At 39.2% G+C, this 19,458-nt stretch overlaps 1 protein-coding gene across 1 annotated transcript; it reads left to right on the top strand.

The window, feature by feature from the left end:
* Positions 1 to 1,368: 1,368 nt before the first annotated feature.
* On the top strand, positions 1,369 to 19,218 carry tmc1 (transmembrane channel-like 1). The gene is given in 19 exon segments (XM_048242701.1): positions 1,369 to 2,625; positions 7,036 to 7,227; positions 7,554 to 7,644; positions 7,809 to 7,890; positions 8,042 to 8,148; positions 8,591 to 8,689; positions 8,921 to 9,063; positions 9,462 to 9,606; positions 9,776 to 9,970; positions 12,761 to 12,940; positions 13,540 to 13,692; positions 14,810 to 14,938; positions 15,071 to 15,138; positions 15,431 to 15,537; positions 15,540 to 15,669; positions 16,355 to 16,480; positions 16,701 to 16,779; positions 17,146 to 17,269; positions 17,610 to 19,218. Coding segments are annotated over 19 exon segments (2,802 nt in total). The 5' UTR covers positions 1,369 to 2,149; the 3' UTR covers positions 17,786 to 19,218.
* Positions 19,219 to 19,458: the final 240 nt, after the last annotated feature.

The following is a 19,458-nucleotide window of genomic DNA, read 5'->3' as shown; positions in this document are numbered from 1 at the left end:
ACTCCAGAACTAGCTGTTGTGAAATAGTTGGGAATTTAATTGATTAACACATCACATAAACTGTTATTGAGTGTTGTTGATACACTGAAATTGTTCCCTCGGAACCAAATCTGACAGCAAGCAGCTTTGGAGTTTTGGATAGGCTGCAGGCAGGCAACTGGTGGATAGCCTACATAACTGGCATGCGTAAGGTAATGGTAAGGTAAAAGCAAGCAACGACCGAAATGCAGTGTTGAAACACGTATGAAACTTATTAAATATGCAAACACAGATCCGGTATAAACACTGACCCCGAAAAACAAATCTCCCGTTTTTGGAAAGCTAAATGTTGACAGGTATGGTTTACTGTAATAAATGGTCTATCTCATCTCAATCTAACCCCGGTTTCATTTGGCATTCATTTATCAGTTTCCACCATATTATATAAATATATTGTTGTTATCAAGTTAAGTTTATTTATATGCATTTACCTGAACTGTATTCACATTGTTTAGACCGACCAAGAAGCAGCAACTCTATTTGAAGAGAATTTGAAGAGTTCCATTAATGTGATCCCATGTTATATGCCATGTATTACATTTTTGATTGTGATGGCTGAAGCTAGATCTGGTTATTCACTCGTGATTTCCCAAAAACCTCATCCCTACTTATTATCATGACTTATTATCATGTCTCATGACTGAACTAAAGCAAGCTTGATACCAATGTGCCACCATTAGCAACACTCCAGCCACCACTGCAACACTAGATTACTACTGATTGCACTGAAAGGTTTCTGGTAGCATGATGAGTGTGGTATACTGGGAAATTAAAGAAGTGTATGGCAAACTTTGTTCGATTGCTTGATTAATATCATAGCACCTCTCATCCAAGCACATCATGAACCCCTTTTTTTTTGGCCAAGTCCCTGTTGACCCCCCTCTCCTTAAATAGGGGGGAGAGAGTCATAACTGTGCTGAATAATTAAAGGAAGAGAAATTGAGTGGTTCTAGAGTTTCGGGGCCGTTATTGTTCCTGTGGGCGGTTGCTGAATGGCAGCTTAAAAAGTGAACTCCTCATGCGTGAGGCTCATCACTGGGCAGGCACGGGTCAGTCCAGGGTTGGTGCTGGCGACGTGACCCACAGAGCCGCTGGACTGCAGGAGGATGCCTCGGGACAAGCTCGTCGCCTCCGAGAGTGATGGTGAGGCAACAACTAGATCTTCCATCACTTTCTGAGTTGTTTCTGTGTTGTTGTTAGTGATGTTTATGTTACTTAATGGTGGTTTAACTACTAGAGGTAATTGGCTGATGTGTCTGTGTTTTTCTCATGTCGAGAGACTGATGGAGGGTTTGTGAGTCAATAAGAGTGATGAAATTGTAACAGGTTTAATATTTAAAAATCAGTTATAACACTCATATTAACATGTTTACAGGTACATTTGTACAAACACTTGGGGACCATAGTTAACATTCACTGACATATGCACCACTTGTAGAACTTTTACGTTGTGCATTAAAAGGCCATTAATACTGTCTTGACCTCTGGCCTTTTACCCTCCCTCCCCCAAACGTCTTTGTGTGGCCTTACACGGGGCGATATCTCATCAAAGCTTCCTTTGTGCCCTTTGTGAAAACATTATTGCATGTGTAATGGCCCATGTATCACATACAGATTCGGTTACAAATGCAGCAGAATGACACGGGCTGGGTCATTTACGCATGGTGGCCAAAGCAAACCAAAAGAAGATTGTGATATTTGTATTTTTTTCACATATCCAATTGCAGTCAGCATTGAGGTGCATGCAGGTAAGATTCTGGTCATGCTTGGGATGTCCTTCATGTTGTACCAACTGGCTAAATGACTACCATTGTAATATGTCTCCCATGATAGTCACACCCAAGGTGTAAGTTGCCACTGGTTTCCAGTAACCGCTGAAGAAGGTAGAGTTGAAAGCAAGAAATTTGGAAAGAAATAAGTTCAATTAGGGGATCTAATGATAGGAAGTAAAGATAAAGACTAACGCTCAAAAAAGAGAAAGACAGAGAAATATGGACTGTCAATTCAACGTGACATAAATGTTATTTCCAAGGAGATTATCCTTTTTCTAATAAACACATAGCAGTGCATAAAAAATGTATGGATGTTATTACGTGAAAATCTATGAGTAATGCATTTTTTGGGGGGTATAGAGAATGAAGACTACAATACAGACTACAATGAGGACACAGACCGAGAGGCAAAGAGAAAGAGAGGGAGAAGGGAGAAGGGAGAAAACAAAAGAAAACCAAAGAAAGGAGGGAGTACAGTCACATCAGGGATTTACACTCAGGAGCAATCTGAGAAAGAGCGCCAGAGAAGGAAGGCCAGGCGACATAAAGATAAAGAGGAAGAAAAGATGGGAATAGAGGAAGACGGCGAAGAGGTGGACAACGATATCCAAAGACAAAGAAAGAATGGGAGGAATGGAAAAGCAAAAAAGCTTAAAGAAGAGAAAGAGGAGGAGAACAGGAATCACAAGAGACAAAGACCGTCTAAAACAGACGAGGAAATAACTGCCAGTAAGAAGAAAGCCAAGAAGAAACAGGAAGACGAATCACAAAAGACAGACAAAGGAAAGAAAGAAAGAAAGAAAGTAGAAACCAGGTATGGGTGAACAGGTTTAGGTCATAACACACATTTCAAATGTGTCCATAACATAACAAATATGCCTCCACTATGACACAAACATATGCCTATATTAGTTGCTTGCAGTTCAGGCTCAATCTCTCAGTATTTTAGTTTCACCTTTACCCAATGACTAGTTTTTCCTCCCAGATATTCACTGGAGAGAAGTCCTTGTGTTATGTAGGCGATAACCAAGCATATTTAACATCACACAATATGATGCAAGACACAATAAGGCACAGTTGGCATGGCAGCAGTCACAAACGTGTCACATGTTGTACCTGGCATCCATAAAGACCTTCCTAGTCAAGTCAAGTTTATTTATATAGCACATTTCATACACAGAGGTCATTCAATGTGCTTTACATAAACAAAACCAAACAATAATAACAAATAAAAGCATAGAAAGGCAATATAGTCAAAGAATAATTCAAAAGGTAAAGATCATAATAAAAAGAAAACAGAAAACACACAAGGTAAAATCATTTAAAAATAGAGAATTATTAAAAAGACAAAATAAAAGACACAAGGTAGAATACTTTTCAAGACAGATTCAGAAATTATAACTCAGTGCAGTTAGCAGAAAGCATCTGAGAACAGTTTGGTCTTAAGTCTAGATTTAAAACTGGCTACGTTTGGGGCCTTTTTAATGTCATCCGAAAGTTGGTTCCAGAGCTAAGCCGCATAGCAGCTAAAAGCTTAGTTCTATGTTTAGTTCTAACAGCAGGTTTTACAGGTTATTTTCCTGAGACCTGAGAGGTCTGGAGGGTGTGTACTAGCATGTCTGAGAGGTATTTAGGTCCTGCTCCATTTAGTGATTTATAAACAAGCAGTAGGGCTTTAAAGTCCATTCTGTGACTTACTGGAAGCCAGTGCAGGGACTTGGAGTAATATGGTCAGTTCTTTTAGTTTTTGTGAGAACCCTAGCTGCTGCATTTTGTATCACCTGAAGCTGTTTGATAGTCTTTTTAGGAAGGCCTGTGAAAAGTCCATTGCAGTAATCAACCCTGCTGGAGATAAATGCATGAATGAGTTTTTCTAAATCATCTTTTGACATCAGCCCTCAAAGTTTGGCAATATTTTTGAGGTGGTAAAAAGCTGATTTAGTTATCACTTTCATGTGGCTATTGAAATTTAGATCACTGTCAATTAATACACCAAGATTTTTAACAGTATCCTTTGCTTTCAACCCTTTTGTGTCAAGGACAGTGACAACCCTAAGTCTTTCCTCCTTTTTACCAAATATAATTACTTCAGTTTTTTCTTTGTTCAGCTGAAGAAAATGTTGAGACATCCAGGTGTTGATTTGTTCTATACACTGACACAGAGATTTAAGGGGACCATAGTCGTTTGGTGACAGAGCTAAGTAAATTTGTGTGTCATCTGCATAGCTATGATATGAAATCAAATTATTTTGGATGATTTGTCCAAGTGGGAACATATAGAGGTTGAATAATAGTGGTCCCAAGATCGACCCGTGGGGAACACCACAGGTCAAAGACATTGGTGTTGATGTACAGTTTCCAATGGCAACAAAGAAACTCCTTTCTTGTAGACATGATTTCAGCCAGTTGATAACTATACCTGTAAATCCAACTCAGTGTTCTAGTCCGTGTAATAAAATATTGTGTCAAATGCTGCACTAAGGTCCTGTATCACTAGGACTGATGTTTTACCTGAATCTGAGGCGTATGTCATTGAAAACCTTGATGAAAGCTGTTTCAGTGCTGTGATTTGCCCGAAAACCCGACTGAAAGTAATCAAAATACCCATTCGATGTTAGGAAGGTGGTTAGTTGATTAAAGACTACTTTTTCAATAATTTTGCCAATAAAAGGTAGATTGGATATGGGTCTGTAATTGTTTAGCATGGAGGCGTCCAGGTTATTCTTCTTGAGAAGTAGCTTTACAACAGCTGTTTTCAGTGACTTAGGAAAAATGCCAGACAGCAGTGATGAATTTACCATGCGAAGGACATCTGCTGCTATAAGGTGAAAAACAGTTTTAACCCTTGTGTTACCCTCAAATCTTACCGACATGCTTTATCCTTGGGGTCAATTTGACCCCAGCTAAATAAATCCTCAGAAAATTATTATAATTCATATTGTTACTCACTTTTTTGTGACAGGTACTTAACAAGAGTGTAATAACCAGGGTAGGAATTCCACGGCGGCTTGCGTTGGCCGTGAGGCCCCTTTGAAAATCAGAGGTTTACAGGCCACGGTGGCCTTGGTGCCCCCTTCTTTCAATATTCTGCTTTGCGTCCTACTAATAGCAATTTTATTTAGCCTGTGGCCTGTCAAAATAATCTTAGCATTCACAGCGCAAATTTATTTAGTCTTTTACGCAGTGGAGAAAGTGACAGCGAAAGAAATTAAATGCGTCCAAATTCACCCATTCTCAGTTGAACTACTCATGGCAGCCTATTCATCACACAGACATCACAAGTATCACATGAAAGAGCTTTTTCTCAGCTTTTAAAACGATGTTAGCCGATAATTGCTGTGTTGAACGGTTCATGAGAAAAAGTAAATAATATAATTAAATGTAATCATACATTCTACTGAAGGTTTTGCGTCCCATGATCTCCCTACCCATTCATCTCGGTGGAATACTTTACGAACCCTTCTTTTAACACATGACAAACCGTATATCAGAATAAACAGGAGACCTTACCGAACACAAAGGTGTAAAGCAGTCCCCTGTACAGTTAGCCGTTCCAGAGTAATCCAGTTTTGAATTTGCAGTAAAGTTCGACATACATGGATGTCTCCAAATTTGGGCTTTAAGTTTTACAATGTGTTTAAATTGTTCCACATGACTTCATAACGGGCCAAATACAAAATAAATGTTACAAATATCGCCTAGATATTGGTAAATCAGAGTACAGCTGACTAAGAATTTGTGAAAGTAGCCTTAATGATCACAAAATTCTAAGCATGCATCTAGGCTATTTGAGTTTCTTAAAGCTGAGCTGTGATTAAATTGTTCAATACATGATTTCATAACAGGCCAAATATAAAATAAATGTTATATATAGCCTAGATAGTCCGATGATTTACAGTTCTATGTAATATGTCATGTTTTCATTTCATGTTTTTGTAATGTTTCATACAGTGATGCAGGTCTACTGCAGTGAATAGGCTAAACTTTGATCATTGTTATAGCCTACTACTGTATAGTTAACTTTGGCCTTGGTGCCCTGACATGTGGCCTTTGTGCCCCCCACCAAATATGCCCAACTGAAGGCCAAGTGGCCTTGCCCCCAGAGTGGTGAAATTCCAAGCCTGGTAATAACCACCATCAAAAGCCCTACAAAACAATCCCACCCACCCCCACACCCCTTTATGAACCTTGGAACCCTGGCTGGCAATATTGCCCATCCAGTGTCAGCAGCCCAAAGGCTTGCTGTTGCTTCCCCTTTTGACTTATACAGTCCTGCCAAAATTACTTATATGTAATATGTACTTGTGTATATAATAATGATAATAACAATATGTTCTCATACTATTACAATAATAATATCCATAATGTGTCAAATATTCATGTATCTTATGTTTCATACAGCTGGAGTCAAACTGACCCCAAGGAACATTAATGTACAAAATATTTGTACAGGACATTGAAAACATATTATTGTACTGTACAAATGTCATGCTAACTCTGTTGTACCCTTCAATTGAGGAAAAGTCATGAAACAGGAAGTAAAAAAAAAAAGTGAACCATATATTTATGATGTTAAACGTTGCTTGGGGTCAAATTGACCCCAAGGATAACAGAAATTGGTTGGCAAAATGTCTAAGCCACATGTGGAAGAGCTGAGATTCTGTACCGTTTTGTCAAGTGTGTCGTGGTCTATCAAGCTGAACTCTGACATCAAGTTTCCCTGTAGCTGGAAGTTCCGGATGTTGAATTAGTAATTGAGCAGATATGTTGAGTCTGATTTTGTCAATTTTACCTTTAAATAAAGATGAGAACTCATTGCATTTATTAGTTGAGAGAAGTTCTGGCGCTAATTGTGAGGGGGGGTTGTTAACTTATCGACAGTTGAAAATAGAACATGAGTGTTATTTGAACTTCTACTGAGAAGATTCCTACACAAAACGCAAGCCCTTCAACAGTCAACAATAAATACCACTCTAGTAACACAGTGTCAAGATTTCAGTTCAGGACACAATATGAAGAAGAGTAGAGGCTAGTCTGTGAGGACTTCAGCCATGTATAATTTTGACTGAATTGTGTTGTGTTACAAAAGATCCGAGGTGCTGTGCTACGCTACTTGATAATGGTGTTGTGTTAATTGTGTGTGTTTTAAAATGACGTATAACAATCAAATAAATTCCAATGATGCGATGCGTTGTTTTTTTACACATGCATTTTTACACAACAGTTCTGAATCCTCTGAGGTGGAGGAACTAGCTGGGGAGGAGGAGGAGGAGGAGGAGGAAGAGGAAATGGTGGTGGGGGTGCTGACTCCTGAGGAGCTGGAGAAGCTGAAGGAGGCGGTGGATGAGAGGAAGAAGCTCATCACCACGCTCAGAGGAAAGCCCTGGCCCATGATGAAGAAACTACAAACACTCAAGTACTGAGGCCACTCATGTACTGATCAAAATAAATGCTTTAGAAATACCTGCACTTGAATGAGTAGTGAGTAGTCATCAAGCTTAATAGTGTTTTCCAGCAGAAAATGCTGACAGCTTAATAGTGTTTTCCAGCAGAAAATGCTGACCTTGTGTGACCTTGCCATCCTTGTCACATATTATTAATATTTTAGAGATCTCTCTCTCTCTCTCTCTCTCTCTCTCTCTTTCATTCTCTCTTCTCTCTCTCTCTCCCTATCTCTGTGTGTGTGTGTGTGCTTGTGTGTGTACTTGTACGTGTATGTGTATGTGCATGTTTGTTTTTTAGGGAATCTCAGGAGTTTGTGGAGAAATATGAGGGTGCTCTTGGGAGAGGAAGGGGTAGAAAGCTGTATGCCTACAAAGTCATGATGCAAAAGGTGATGTATAAGCCATGTGGAGCAATACGGCAAGCAGAGACAACACCCATGTTAGTAACAAGAAACAAAGCCAAACGTATTACTACAATTCATTATTATCTACGTGTCAGAATACCATTTGTGTTTGTAGTTCCAGCATGTATTCTCTCTCTTTTGCATGTCAGAAATGGATGAAGTTCCTGCGCGACTTCGAGAACTTCAAGACAGCGTGCATCCCATGGGAAATGAAGATCAAAGACATAGAAAGTAAGAGTTCACCTCAGGCTTACATGATGCTAATGATTGCTTGACAGCATTCATTCACTTTTTGTGCCAATGACTAAATTAGATCATTTGAAAATGAGGATGCAATGTGTCCCTGTGATACTTGCATCTTAATGCTCTGGTTTTGCTACAGGTCATTTTGGGTCCTCTGTTGCGAGCTACTTCATCTTCCTCAGGTGGATGTATGGGATCAACATGATTCTCTTTGGACTCACGTTCGGCCTGGTCATGGTTCCAGAGGTACGACTGCAGACACCGTAATTTGTGTCCAGTTGCCATTAATATACTGCTTTTATATCATTATTATTACTATATATTATTTATACTATTATTATTTATGCATACTCCCCTTCTTCTTTTCTTTCTATTTATTATTATTATGATTATTATTATTATGATGATGATTATTATTATTATTATTATTATTATTATTATTATTATTATTATTATTATGTTATTCTATTATTATGATTATTATTATTATTATTGCTATTATTATTATTTGCCTTTTGTATCTTTTTATTGTTCTTGTTTTGTTATTTTGATTATTGTTGTTGTATGTTTTGGAACTCAGGGCATTGCTGTAAAAGAGATGGATGCTCAGTCAATTTCTCCCTGAATAAAAAAAACGGTTGATGATGATTAAATGAAAATGAAAAATCAGTACGTTCTCCATGTCCAGGCACTGATGGGGAGGCCTTATGGGAGCATTCCGAGGAAGACTGTTCCCAGAGCGGATGAAACAAGTGCCATGGACTTTGCCATCTTGTGGGATTTTGGGGTTTGTGTATTCTGCTGCTGACACACACACACACACACACACACACACACACACACACACACACACACACACACACACACAAACAAAGTCATACATGCATTTATAAACAGACACAGATGTGTGTATGCATGTGGTCACACACACACACACACACACACACACACACACACACACACACACACACACACACACACACATATGTTTTTGAAATGGTCCTTTCCTGTCCTTCAGGGGTTTGCTAAGTACTCAGTGCTTTTCTATGGCTACTACAACAACCAGCGGACTGTTGGCTGGCTGAAGTTCCGCATGCCTCTCTCTTACTTCCTGATTGGGGTCGGCACAGTGGCCTACAGCTACATGGTGGTCATTCGGAAGTGAGTGGCTGCTCTGCTGACATGAGACACATAGGCCCCTATCTTATGTGTATCTAACGTGTCTTTGCTAGTGACCAACACAGTTTTCATCTTTCCATCCAGTGTTGTCCACGTTGTCTAAATAGTAAATGAACTTGTGCACCCAGGGGTGTGACCGGCTTAACGCTAACGGCTTAGCGCTATATGTTCTTTCATTGCTTATTTGTTACCCACTAAAACAACCCATTGAGAAATGTTGTCAAGTCATTAACATTAAATTCCTTTATGCCAATAATAACCTGCACATGAGGCAGTTTTGGATTATCTACGTGATTTATGTAAGTAAGGCCCCTCTCAATCCAATTGGGAATGGACCTCGTCAAGCACTGTCCTCTGCACTCCTTACTCGACTCCACCAGGATGGCCCGCAACGCCAATGAGCAAGGAGGCGGAGATGACACCAGTTTCAACTTCAGCTGGAAGATGTTCACCAGCTGGGACTACCTCATTGGGAACCCTGAAACCGCAGACAACAAGTTTGCCTCCATCACAACCAGCTTCAAGGTGAGTGTTATTCCAAACAACCAGAGTCCCACAGCACCATAACCCTTGATGTGGAGCTATCGAGCAGTATGAGACAGAGACTTAGAGTGGGTGTTGTCTGTCTCGTGTCTGTGTGTTGCCATGAGTGAGCGAGTGAGTCTGCTCCACTACATGTTCTTGTGTTTCTAAGGAAGCCATTGTGGAGGAGCAAGAGAACAGGAAAGATGACAACATCCACCTCACCCGCTTCCTCAGGGTCTTGGCCAACTTCCTGGTACTCTGCTGCTTGGCAGGAAGTGGATATCTGATCTTCTTTGTGGTCAGGAGGTCTCAGAAGTTTGCCCTTGCGGGGCTGGAGAACTACGGCTGGTGGGAAAGAAATGAAGTAGGATGTATTATTTTTTATTTTTTTATTTATGTATTTAGCACTTGTTAAAAGACAGAGAGTCAAAGAAGAAACAAAGAAAAGAAATCAGTGCAGGAAGAGGCAGTAAGCCCAGACTGGCTTATATGAGGCCTCCACCTAAAAAAGGAACATAACAACAAGAGCCACAACAAAAGTATTACAACAATATAAATGTAAAGAAATATAAAAGAAAAAGGGAAAAAAAGAAGAAAGAAAAAAGAAAAAAATGAACAAACAGTGTAAGCACTACAGTAGAACAAACTACTATGACAGAAATCTTCAGGAGAACCAGCTATAGACCCGCGATTAAGTTAGCCTTTAGGCATATTTTAAAATGATTAGTAGTAAAACAATTCCAGGCCAGTCCATATTTTAGCACCCCTATAACGTATGGACAATTGAGCTTGACATGTTCTAAGTTGAGGAGGGTGAAAATCATTAGCTTGCCTCGTTACATACGAGTGAACCTGTGAATTAGTTTTAAAATAGCACTTAAAGTGCTCAGGAATCTTTCCATTACAATTATATATTTCATAAATAAAAACACAGGTTTGAAGTACATTAATATCATTAACAGTAGTAAGGATTTTCAGTTCTTTAAATAAAGGAGTAGATGCAGTACTCCATTCATTTTTTTGAAGGACCAGTAATTTGTGAATGGTGGAAGGAAAAGTACTTGCCCACACTAAATTACAGTATGAAAGGTATGAAAGGTATGGGTAAATTAAACTATAATAAAGAGTGAGGAGGCAATTTCTGGAGACAAGATGACAAACCCTCCTAATTATTCCAATTGATTTATTTACTTTTTTGCTAACCCAGTCTATACTTGATCCTTCCATTTTAAGGTTTCATTAACAATAATGCCTAAGAATCTGGTTGATGAAACTTACGGTATCTCTGTAGACTCTGTAGTTATTAATTTTAAATATGTCATTAGGGTATAGATTTTTACCTCCAAAAATAATGAAATTAGATGTTTTAAGATTTAAAGATAGTTTATTTAATTTGAACCAAGTGGCATATGCAGATAAGCCAGCATTTGCCTCTTTCATTAGAACATTGAAATTTGAATGTGAAAGAATCAAGGTAGTGTCATCTGCAAACATAATAGGAGAAAAAAAGGTTAGAAACATTGGCCAAATCATTAATATAAATAAGAAATAATAAAGGTCCCAGGATAAAACCCTGTGGAACACCACAGGGTAGTCCAGCCATGTTGGAATTGCAACCCTTTACACAGACAAACTGTTTTCGATCAGATAAATAATTACTTAGCCACTTATATGTAAGATCATGAAAGCCATGTTTATGCAGTTTTTCCAATAAAATAAAATAGAATGATTAACAGTATGAAATGCCTTTGACAAGTCTATAAAAATACTACAAATGTATTCATTTTTAGTTTGAGCCAAGGTAACCTTGTCTATCAAGTGAAGAAGTGCCATATAAGTTGAATGATTTTTGCGAAAACCATATTGGTGTTTATACAGAATTTCATTAGAATCTAAATGTAGGATAATCCTCCTGTAAATCAGTTTTTCCAGTACTTTTGAGAAACAAGGCAAAATTGATATTGGTCTATAGTTATTAAAGCAACATGGATCATCTGTTTTATACAAAGGAATAACCTTGGCAATCTTTAAGTCCTGAGGCACAATGCCTGTTTTCAGGAACAAAGAGAAAATGTGGACAAGTGGTTGTAATATTATTTGTTTCACCTCCTTGACAAGAAAAGTTGGAATACCATCATGACCCGCTGATGAAGTTGTTAGCTTATCAATTATTTCACTTATTTCCTCAAGGTCAGGAGGCTTAAAAGAAGAAATCCTTTGATATATCTTTGTAATAAAGTCCAAGGGACTCCCGTTGCAATCAGAGATTTTATTTGCCAATTCCTGCCCAATATTGACAAAAATTGAAATATTACATTTTTCAGCTATATCCAAAGGATTCTTGAGAGACCTATCACCATCATGAAACTCTGTAGGTAACCTACGAGTTGTAATTTGGCAATTTGAATATTTCCTTTGAATCTGATAACGCAGTCACAGATAATTCATGACAGGATCAACAAATTCAGATTTGTTATTGTCCATAGAAAGTGTTTAAAATACCTGAGAAGACAAATAGTGGAAACTAATGACCCGGACTCTGGCTGCTTGACTGTCCTTGTTGTTTTTGCGAAGGTGGATGGACAATCAGTTTGTCATATCTCAGATATGTAATATCCCCCCTCTCCCTTGCTGCCCTCATGGCTGGGAGAAGTTCTTTCCTCTTTAGTCGGATGGCCTCAGTAAAATCCTCATTGATGTAGATGCCTGTTCCCTTTAGATGTTTGGTTTTGTCTAGAACAGCCAAATTGTCCTTTAGTCGTAGAAATCTGACAATGATTGGTCTGGGTATTCTATCATTAACGGTTTATTTGTCAGTGCAGAGTAGGCTGGTGCCAGTGTAATGATTTGGAGAGGGTCAGGGTCAGCAAGAAGGAAAACTGTACTAGTGTAAGTAAAACAAAATAATATTTAATATTTAGTAGATAACAAGATCAACAAATAACATGAAAACAGACTGATGGACACTGTATGAAATGTAAAAAGATTCATAGATAGATGTCATTTTAACTAAGAAATACCTTTAAATAAATGTATTTCATATGTACATGTGTATATATAAAACCTCAACTTACACTAAACCTACACCTAAACTAGAATGTGTATGTGTGTGTGTGTGTGTGTGTGTGTGTGTGTGTGTGTCCTCATGGTTCAGGTGAACATGGTGATGTCTCTGCTGGGGATGTTCTGTCCCATGCTGTTCGACGTGATCAGCTCTCTGGAGAATTACCACCCCCGCATCGCCCTCCAGTGGCAGCTGGGGCGCATCTTCGCCCTGTTCCTGGGCAACCTCTACACCTTCATCATCGCCCTCATGGATGAGATCAACCTCAAAGTGAGTCAGGCTACACGCTAGGAATAGAACAGCCCATGTGCTTTTCACTGAAAAGACGTGTTTGTTACCCACAAGTCTACTAACACTTCTGCTTTTCATCCTTATATGTGTAAGAGCATTCATAGATGAAATGAATACACAATTCGACAATAAAACAGTCTTTGTTGTTGCTATGAAGGAGGACACATATTACTTAGCATATCATATCTCTGAGGGGCAATCCAAACAGGTCACTCGAATGTTCCTGAAACATAAGCATAGCATGGAATGGCCTTAGCTTTCCCCTGCCTTATGGTGCCCCTGAATGCTGGACCATGGGTGGATTTGTCTTCATAAGCACACTAAAGGATGGTAATAGTGACCTCTATTCAAATCTGAATGTGGTACATACAGTATATAGCACCTTCCACATTAATTGGCAACCTTGGAAACGTTCCGAGTATAAAAAAGTAATCTTATGACGATTTATCTTAATCTCATAATGAAAACAATCTGGAAAAGTCCAACTTTTGAAGAGAAGCACATTGAACACATCAACATTGACACCAATAACACAAATAAACTGTTTTGTTTTTTCCTTGATGGGATTTCATTATTAGAGGAAAGAGGAGGAGGTCATAATAGCCAACATGACGTTGTGGCAGGCCAGCCTGTACAACGGGACCCTGGGAGAGAACAACACCACTCCTGTTATCACTGTTGACCCAGCTGATGTCCCCAGAGGACCTTGTTGGGAGACTATGGTGGGACAGGTAAGGATGTCCAGTCATATATGGTCAGAGGCAGACAGAGTACACAACTTCATTACTTGAGTAAAAGTACAGATACCCTTTGCTAAATGTTACTCAAGTACAAGTAAAAGTCCAACAGTCAGATGTCTACTTAAGTAAAAGTACTGAGTATCAAGAGCACAAGAGTACATTTTCTAAATATTGGATTACTACTGCCATAGTGCTTACATTTATGTACAGAAACGTTCTACATGGAGTTATGAAAAATGTTAATGTTAATACCTTGGAGAGGAATTGAAAGTAAAATCAAGTCATTTTCATATTTTTACCATGTTGCCACTTGCCAAGGATGGGCAGTATTTCTAATACATGTATATAAAATACGTATTTCAAATACAAAATACTATTTTGTAATTGAAACACTTGAAGCGAACACTATCATTAACTTGTTCAGTACAATATTTGCCTCTCAAATGTACTTGAGTAAAGTCATGAGTACTCCCCAAAAATGATAGTTGAGTAAAGTACAGATCCCTCAAAATTGTACTCAAGTACTGTACTCAAGTAAATGTACTCCGTTACTGTCCGGCTCTGTATATGGTAATCATAGTTAATCATGTCATAGTGATCTTCAGTTGGTCTACACACATTGACATGTATTACTTTTCACATTTACATTTTTTAATTTAGCAGATGCTTTTATCCCAAGCGACTAATGTATGTCATTTATATTACAAGGACCATTATCCCACTTATTATTATTGAGAGCAACTCAGGGTGAAGTGCCTTGCTCGAGGGCACAACGGTGGTAGGCCGCAATTGAACCCACAACTTTACACACACACACACACACACACACACACACACACACACACACACACACACACACACACACACACACACACACACTCACTCACACAAACTCACACATAGAAGAACATGAAGTAAGCTTATTTCAACCAAAAGAAGGATATGAGGCCACACTACGCATGATGTACGATTGTGCTATTTTATGCCATTGTCCCCATCCTCTGTAGGGGTGGTACATGTAGCAGAAGTGAGCCAGTAGTGGTTCCCCTTTAAAACGGCGGCTTGGCGTGAGCTTGAGTAATGCTGGCCTCCTCTGCTTTCTGGCCAGGAGTTTGTACGGCTCATCATTTCTGACACCATGACGACGTACGTGACCCTGCTGATCGGGGATTTCCTCAGGGCGTTTATCGTGCGCTTCCTCAACTACTGCTGGTGCTGGGACCTGGAGTATGGCTTTGTGAGTTCCCTCACCCCACCACGGGGATCACGCCACGATCACGCCACTTGTGATATTTGACTGTGTGAAACAATGCATCAGGCCAACACTGAGTAAATGCTTTTATTGGCACTCCTTTCCCCCCATGTTAAGCCCTCCTATTCAGAGTTTGATGTCAGCGGAAATGTCCTGGGGTTAATCTTTAATCAGGGAATGATCTGGTAAGGCGCTGGCTTCTGAAATAAGAATGTTTGAAAGTGTGTGTGCTTTCTTGTGTATACGTTTTATAAGAATAAATATAAAATAAAAGTTGTTTTATTGTCATTTGTAAAGATGATAGAGCATTTGGTATTTGTTGTGTATACACGGCTACAGAGTCCCTTATAATCTCTCGGTTTCCCTTTCCCTCTGTCTATATTGTACTCCCCAATCTCTCTCTCTCTCTCTCTCTCTCTCTCTCTCTCTCTCTCTCTCTCTCTCTCTCCCAAACCCTCTGTGTCCTTTGATTCTAAGGATGGGAGCATTTTACGCCCCCTGTCTGCCAGCGATGAACGTGCTGCGCCTGCACGTCTCCATGTACCTGCAGTGCTGGGCAGTCATGTGCTGCAACGTCCCCCAGGAGCTGTCTTCAAGGCCTCGGGCTCCAACAACTTCTACATGGCCATGCTGCTGGTCATCCTCTTCCTCTCCACCCTGCCCGCCATCTACACCATCGTCTCCATACCCCCCTCTTTCGACTGTGGACCCTTCAGGTGAAGGAGACGGGAGATGCTGTTTATATATATACTGTGTATGTGTGTGTGTGGGTATCTGTGTGCGTGTGAGAGATATACTCATACTGTATTATCTCTGCTGGTTAAATGTGTCTATGTCTATTTTGATATCTCGCTTTGGACAAAGGTGTCTGCCAAATCCATAACCATAACCATAACCATATATGTATATTGTGTGTGTGTGTGTGTGTGTGTGTGTGTGTGTGTGTGTGTGTGTGTGTGTGTGTGTGTGTTTGTGTGTGTGTGTGTGTCTAAATATACCTATTCAGATAGACTCCCCTCTCCCCCTCCTCTTCCCTCTGAATCCTCTGAGTATTTCTATCTTTAGAATGAGAATATCTGAAGAACCTGTGATGTGATGAAGTGGTGTAGATGTTACAAAACACCTACTTTTCAGCAAATATTTTTAGTCCAGAACATCTAAAACTACTGATTAAGAGGACACACTGGCCACAGTGTCTGTACAATTCTTGCATCCAAATGCCCACGGGGACCCAGGTTGGAGTCCGACCTGCGGTCATTTCCCGATCCCACCCCATCTCTCTCTCCCACTTGCTTCCTGTCATGCTTCACAGTCCTATCTAAATAAAAGGCTGCACAAAATGAGTTTACATGGGTGTTAAAGTGAGCATATATACTTCCTGTTCCCGCATGGGCATTGCAGTGGGAAAAGTCGAATGTTTGACGTAATCCAGGAGACCCTGGAGAATGATTTTCCAGCATGGTTTGGGATGGTATTCAGCTATGTGTCCAATCCTGGCCTAGTCCTTCCATTCCTTCTGCTTATGATGTAAGTGGACATTGCCTTGGGGCATTAGACTGTCTTAAACTTTACTAAAACACTTTAAAACTTTAACTTTAGTATATGTGCAGTTACTATACTATATGAAACTTCTAACATTGTCATAACAAGAGACAGCCATGCATGTCATGTTGTTATGGACTAGGAAACCTTCAGTAGGCATGCAAAAGTGTGAAGTGTTAAATAAATAACTCTTTATTTTCTTTAGATTAGCAATATACTATCTTCACTCCATATCAAAGACATACAAACAATCCAACCTGGATCTTAAAAAGAAACTTCAAACAGTAAGTTCTTTTCGATATATGCACCCTTTCTATTTTTTAACATATTAAGACATATACTGTAACCAAGATTATAGCTCTAATGTCCTATTTACATTACATGTAGTAACTAATATTGTCCTCTGGGTGGCAGTAAGGCCATGCAATATCATGATAAAAAGCTGAATGTTACAGTAACATTTCATGATCACATTACTGCAATTTATTTAAGAAAATCGCTCTCAACAACACACACTCAGAAGAAACATAGTGTGAAACAGTATAAATAATAGGTATAAATATTCAAAGTGTATATTTGTGTGTGTGTGTGTGTGTGTGTGTGTGTGTGTGTGTGTGTGTGTGTGTGTGTGTTTGTTTATTTTAACAAAGCAAAATGAAGAAAATAAAAAGAAGAATAAGAGGGCTGCTCTAAAGGCAGCGACAGAGCTGGAGGAGGCCAGAAATACTCTACAAGAACAGCAGTCACAAAGCAACAACAACGCTTCAAACCGAGGTACAGTAGCCTATGGATCTACCATCTACACTAAACTGTGTAGGACAGGATCCCACTCAAACAACCTAGGAGTCATGTAGTGAAGTATTAGTGAAGGCATGTTTAAAATTACATAATAAATATAGTTGATTGTACATTTTTTATACAAAAAGAATGTACAAAAATGACATAATCATGCAGGTTAAAGGCAGTTTGGAGAGTATTTCATTAGATATTTTAGATAGATATAGAAATTCAAAATATTTGCCAACTCTTGACACATGTTCAAGCAGGAATCAAGAAAAGTGAAGTAAAACAATTTCTCACACTCCCTTCCTTCTACTCTGGAATGTTCTCTCAGGTGACAGAAGACTTAACGACAGTAATGGTACAACTAACCAGATAGAGAATGGACACACCGCAAAGAACCATTGTAGACCTCCTTATCCCCATAGATGCATGGACAGACCTTCAGTCCCAAGAGGACCTGGTATGCCTGGGTACCTACCAGGCCTCCCACATCGACCAGCACCCTAATGACCAAAACACACTCATTTACAACACTGACCGACAAGAGCAAGCAGGAAATGGACATAATGGATGTTAAAGAATCTCTGTTTATAAATTCTGTTTTTGTTTATGGATAATAAGGGTGAAGGAGAAGTGGACTTGATTTTGTTGTTTTTGCAACCAAATGTGCAATGCAACTGCTGGGCTGGATGTTCTTTGGGCTGAAGTGCCAATTGAAGCAGAGACTGTTTCCAAAAGCTGATAGACACACAAGTTGGCCCAGAGGAATGGAAATGTCTGGCTTACTATCTTTGGCAGGGAAAATAGATGGTCCTGTTACATGCACTTGGACCAAATGGCCCAATGTGACTTTCATAGAGCTATGTGAAGTCCTTTAAACTCTTTCTTATCTCTTTATCATCATGGTCTGGTGCACCACAAGACCCAGCGACAAACCCAAACAAACGACATCAGTAGATCGCAAATAAGTAACTCTAGCTCAGTCTACGGCTATTACTGCATCACTGGGGGAAATTACTCTTCAGGTTAGCATAAGGCTAAAAGGGTATAAATAGACACATTTGTCTGAATTGTCTTGCACTGCATTTATTTTGCTGCAAGGTAAACATAGTCAAGGCTGTGTTGATAATGACAAAGAAATGAGGCAATCACTCTTATAGTTGTGTATTTTTCATATAGAAGAATACCACACAATCATTTAGTTTAAGAACATAGATTAAATAGACCATTTCCCCTGAAATGTACATTCCATGTTTAAGACAAAGCTGAGACTCTTATAACAACAAATGAAATCAGAGTCGGTATGAGCTTGATTTCCTGGCTCAACGTGCGACCACCTCTCAGTTTCACACTCCACCTTATTACCAAATCCATGCACATGAGGTGAGTGAGTGTAAGGTGACTACTGTCATCTCAATGCAAAGTATTCTCAAATTTACTCCGGCCCAAGTGGGTGTCAAGTGTCTCCAGATTGGATTCTCTTCCCAAGCAAACAGATTTGGCAGCAGCTCCTTGTTTTCACTTCACTGATGGAAGGATTAGAATCCTACCCTGTTTGTGGTAAATGCATAGGACCATTTCCTGGCGACCCTACCCTATACAGGGCAATTCTGGATGGTCTGTTTTACTTTAGCCCTGATGAAGAGATGGAACAGTCCTTTCACATACAGAATGATCAGTCATTATCTGAGTCCGAGAATTAAATTTCATGCCACCCTAACATTTATTCATTACAGAGTTGGCACATCAGTTTCATTAACATTTCAATGCTAATACAAAATTAATGACCAGCTTATCATTAAGAATTTATTCAAGTAATTTGAGACCCTTTGATAGGAAGTCCTTAATTTGATAAACAATTGAGTTGTACAGTATATCACAACACTGCGCTGCGCTTTTTCTTGATTTGTAAGACCTAACTGCAAAAACGGTAACCCCCCCTCTCTCTAGATCGAATTAATAGTCTGTAGACATCAGTAATACACTGTAAAACAAACAAACAAAAACAAGACCATGGCGTTGTCACAATATCCTATAGTGGGCCCTGTAGATCTCAATTACAGACACATGTTATGGTGACTATACTACACACATTATTTATTTAAAGCTGTTAACCACAGTTACATCAAACGTCACTATGCTGAAGACGCATTTTCAGTTCACTTTATTTTATTAATTTC

This window comes from Alosa alosa, chromosome 5, assembly GCF_017589495.1.
Source record: "Alosa alosa isolate M-15738 ecotype Scorff River chromosome 5, AALO_Geno_1.1, whole genome shotgun sequence".
Classification (NCBI taxonomy): domain Eukaryota; kingdom Metazoa; phylum Chordata; class Actinopteri; order Clupeiformes; family Clupeidae; genus Alosa; species Alosa alosa.
Note: the sequence above shows the minus strand (reverse complement) of the source record. Positions and strands in the feature narration are given on the sequence as shown.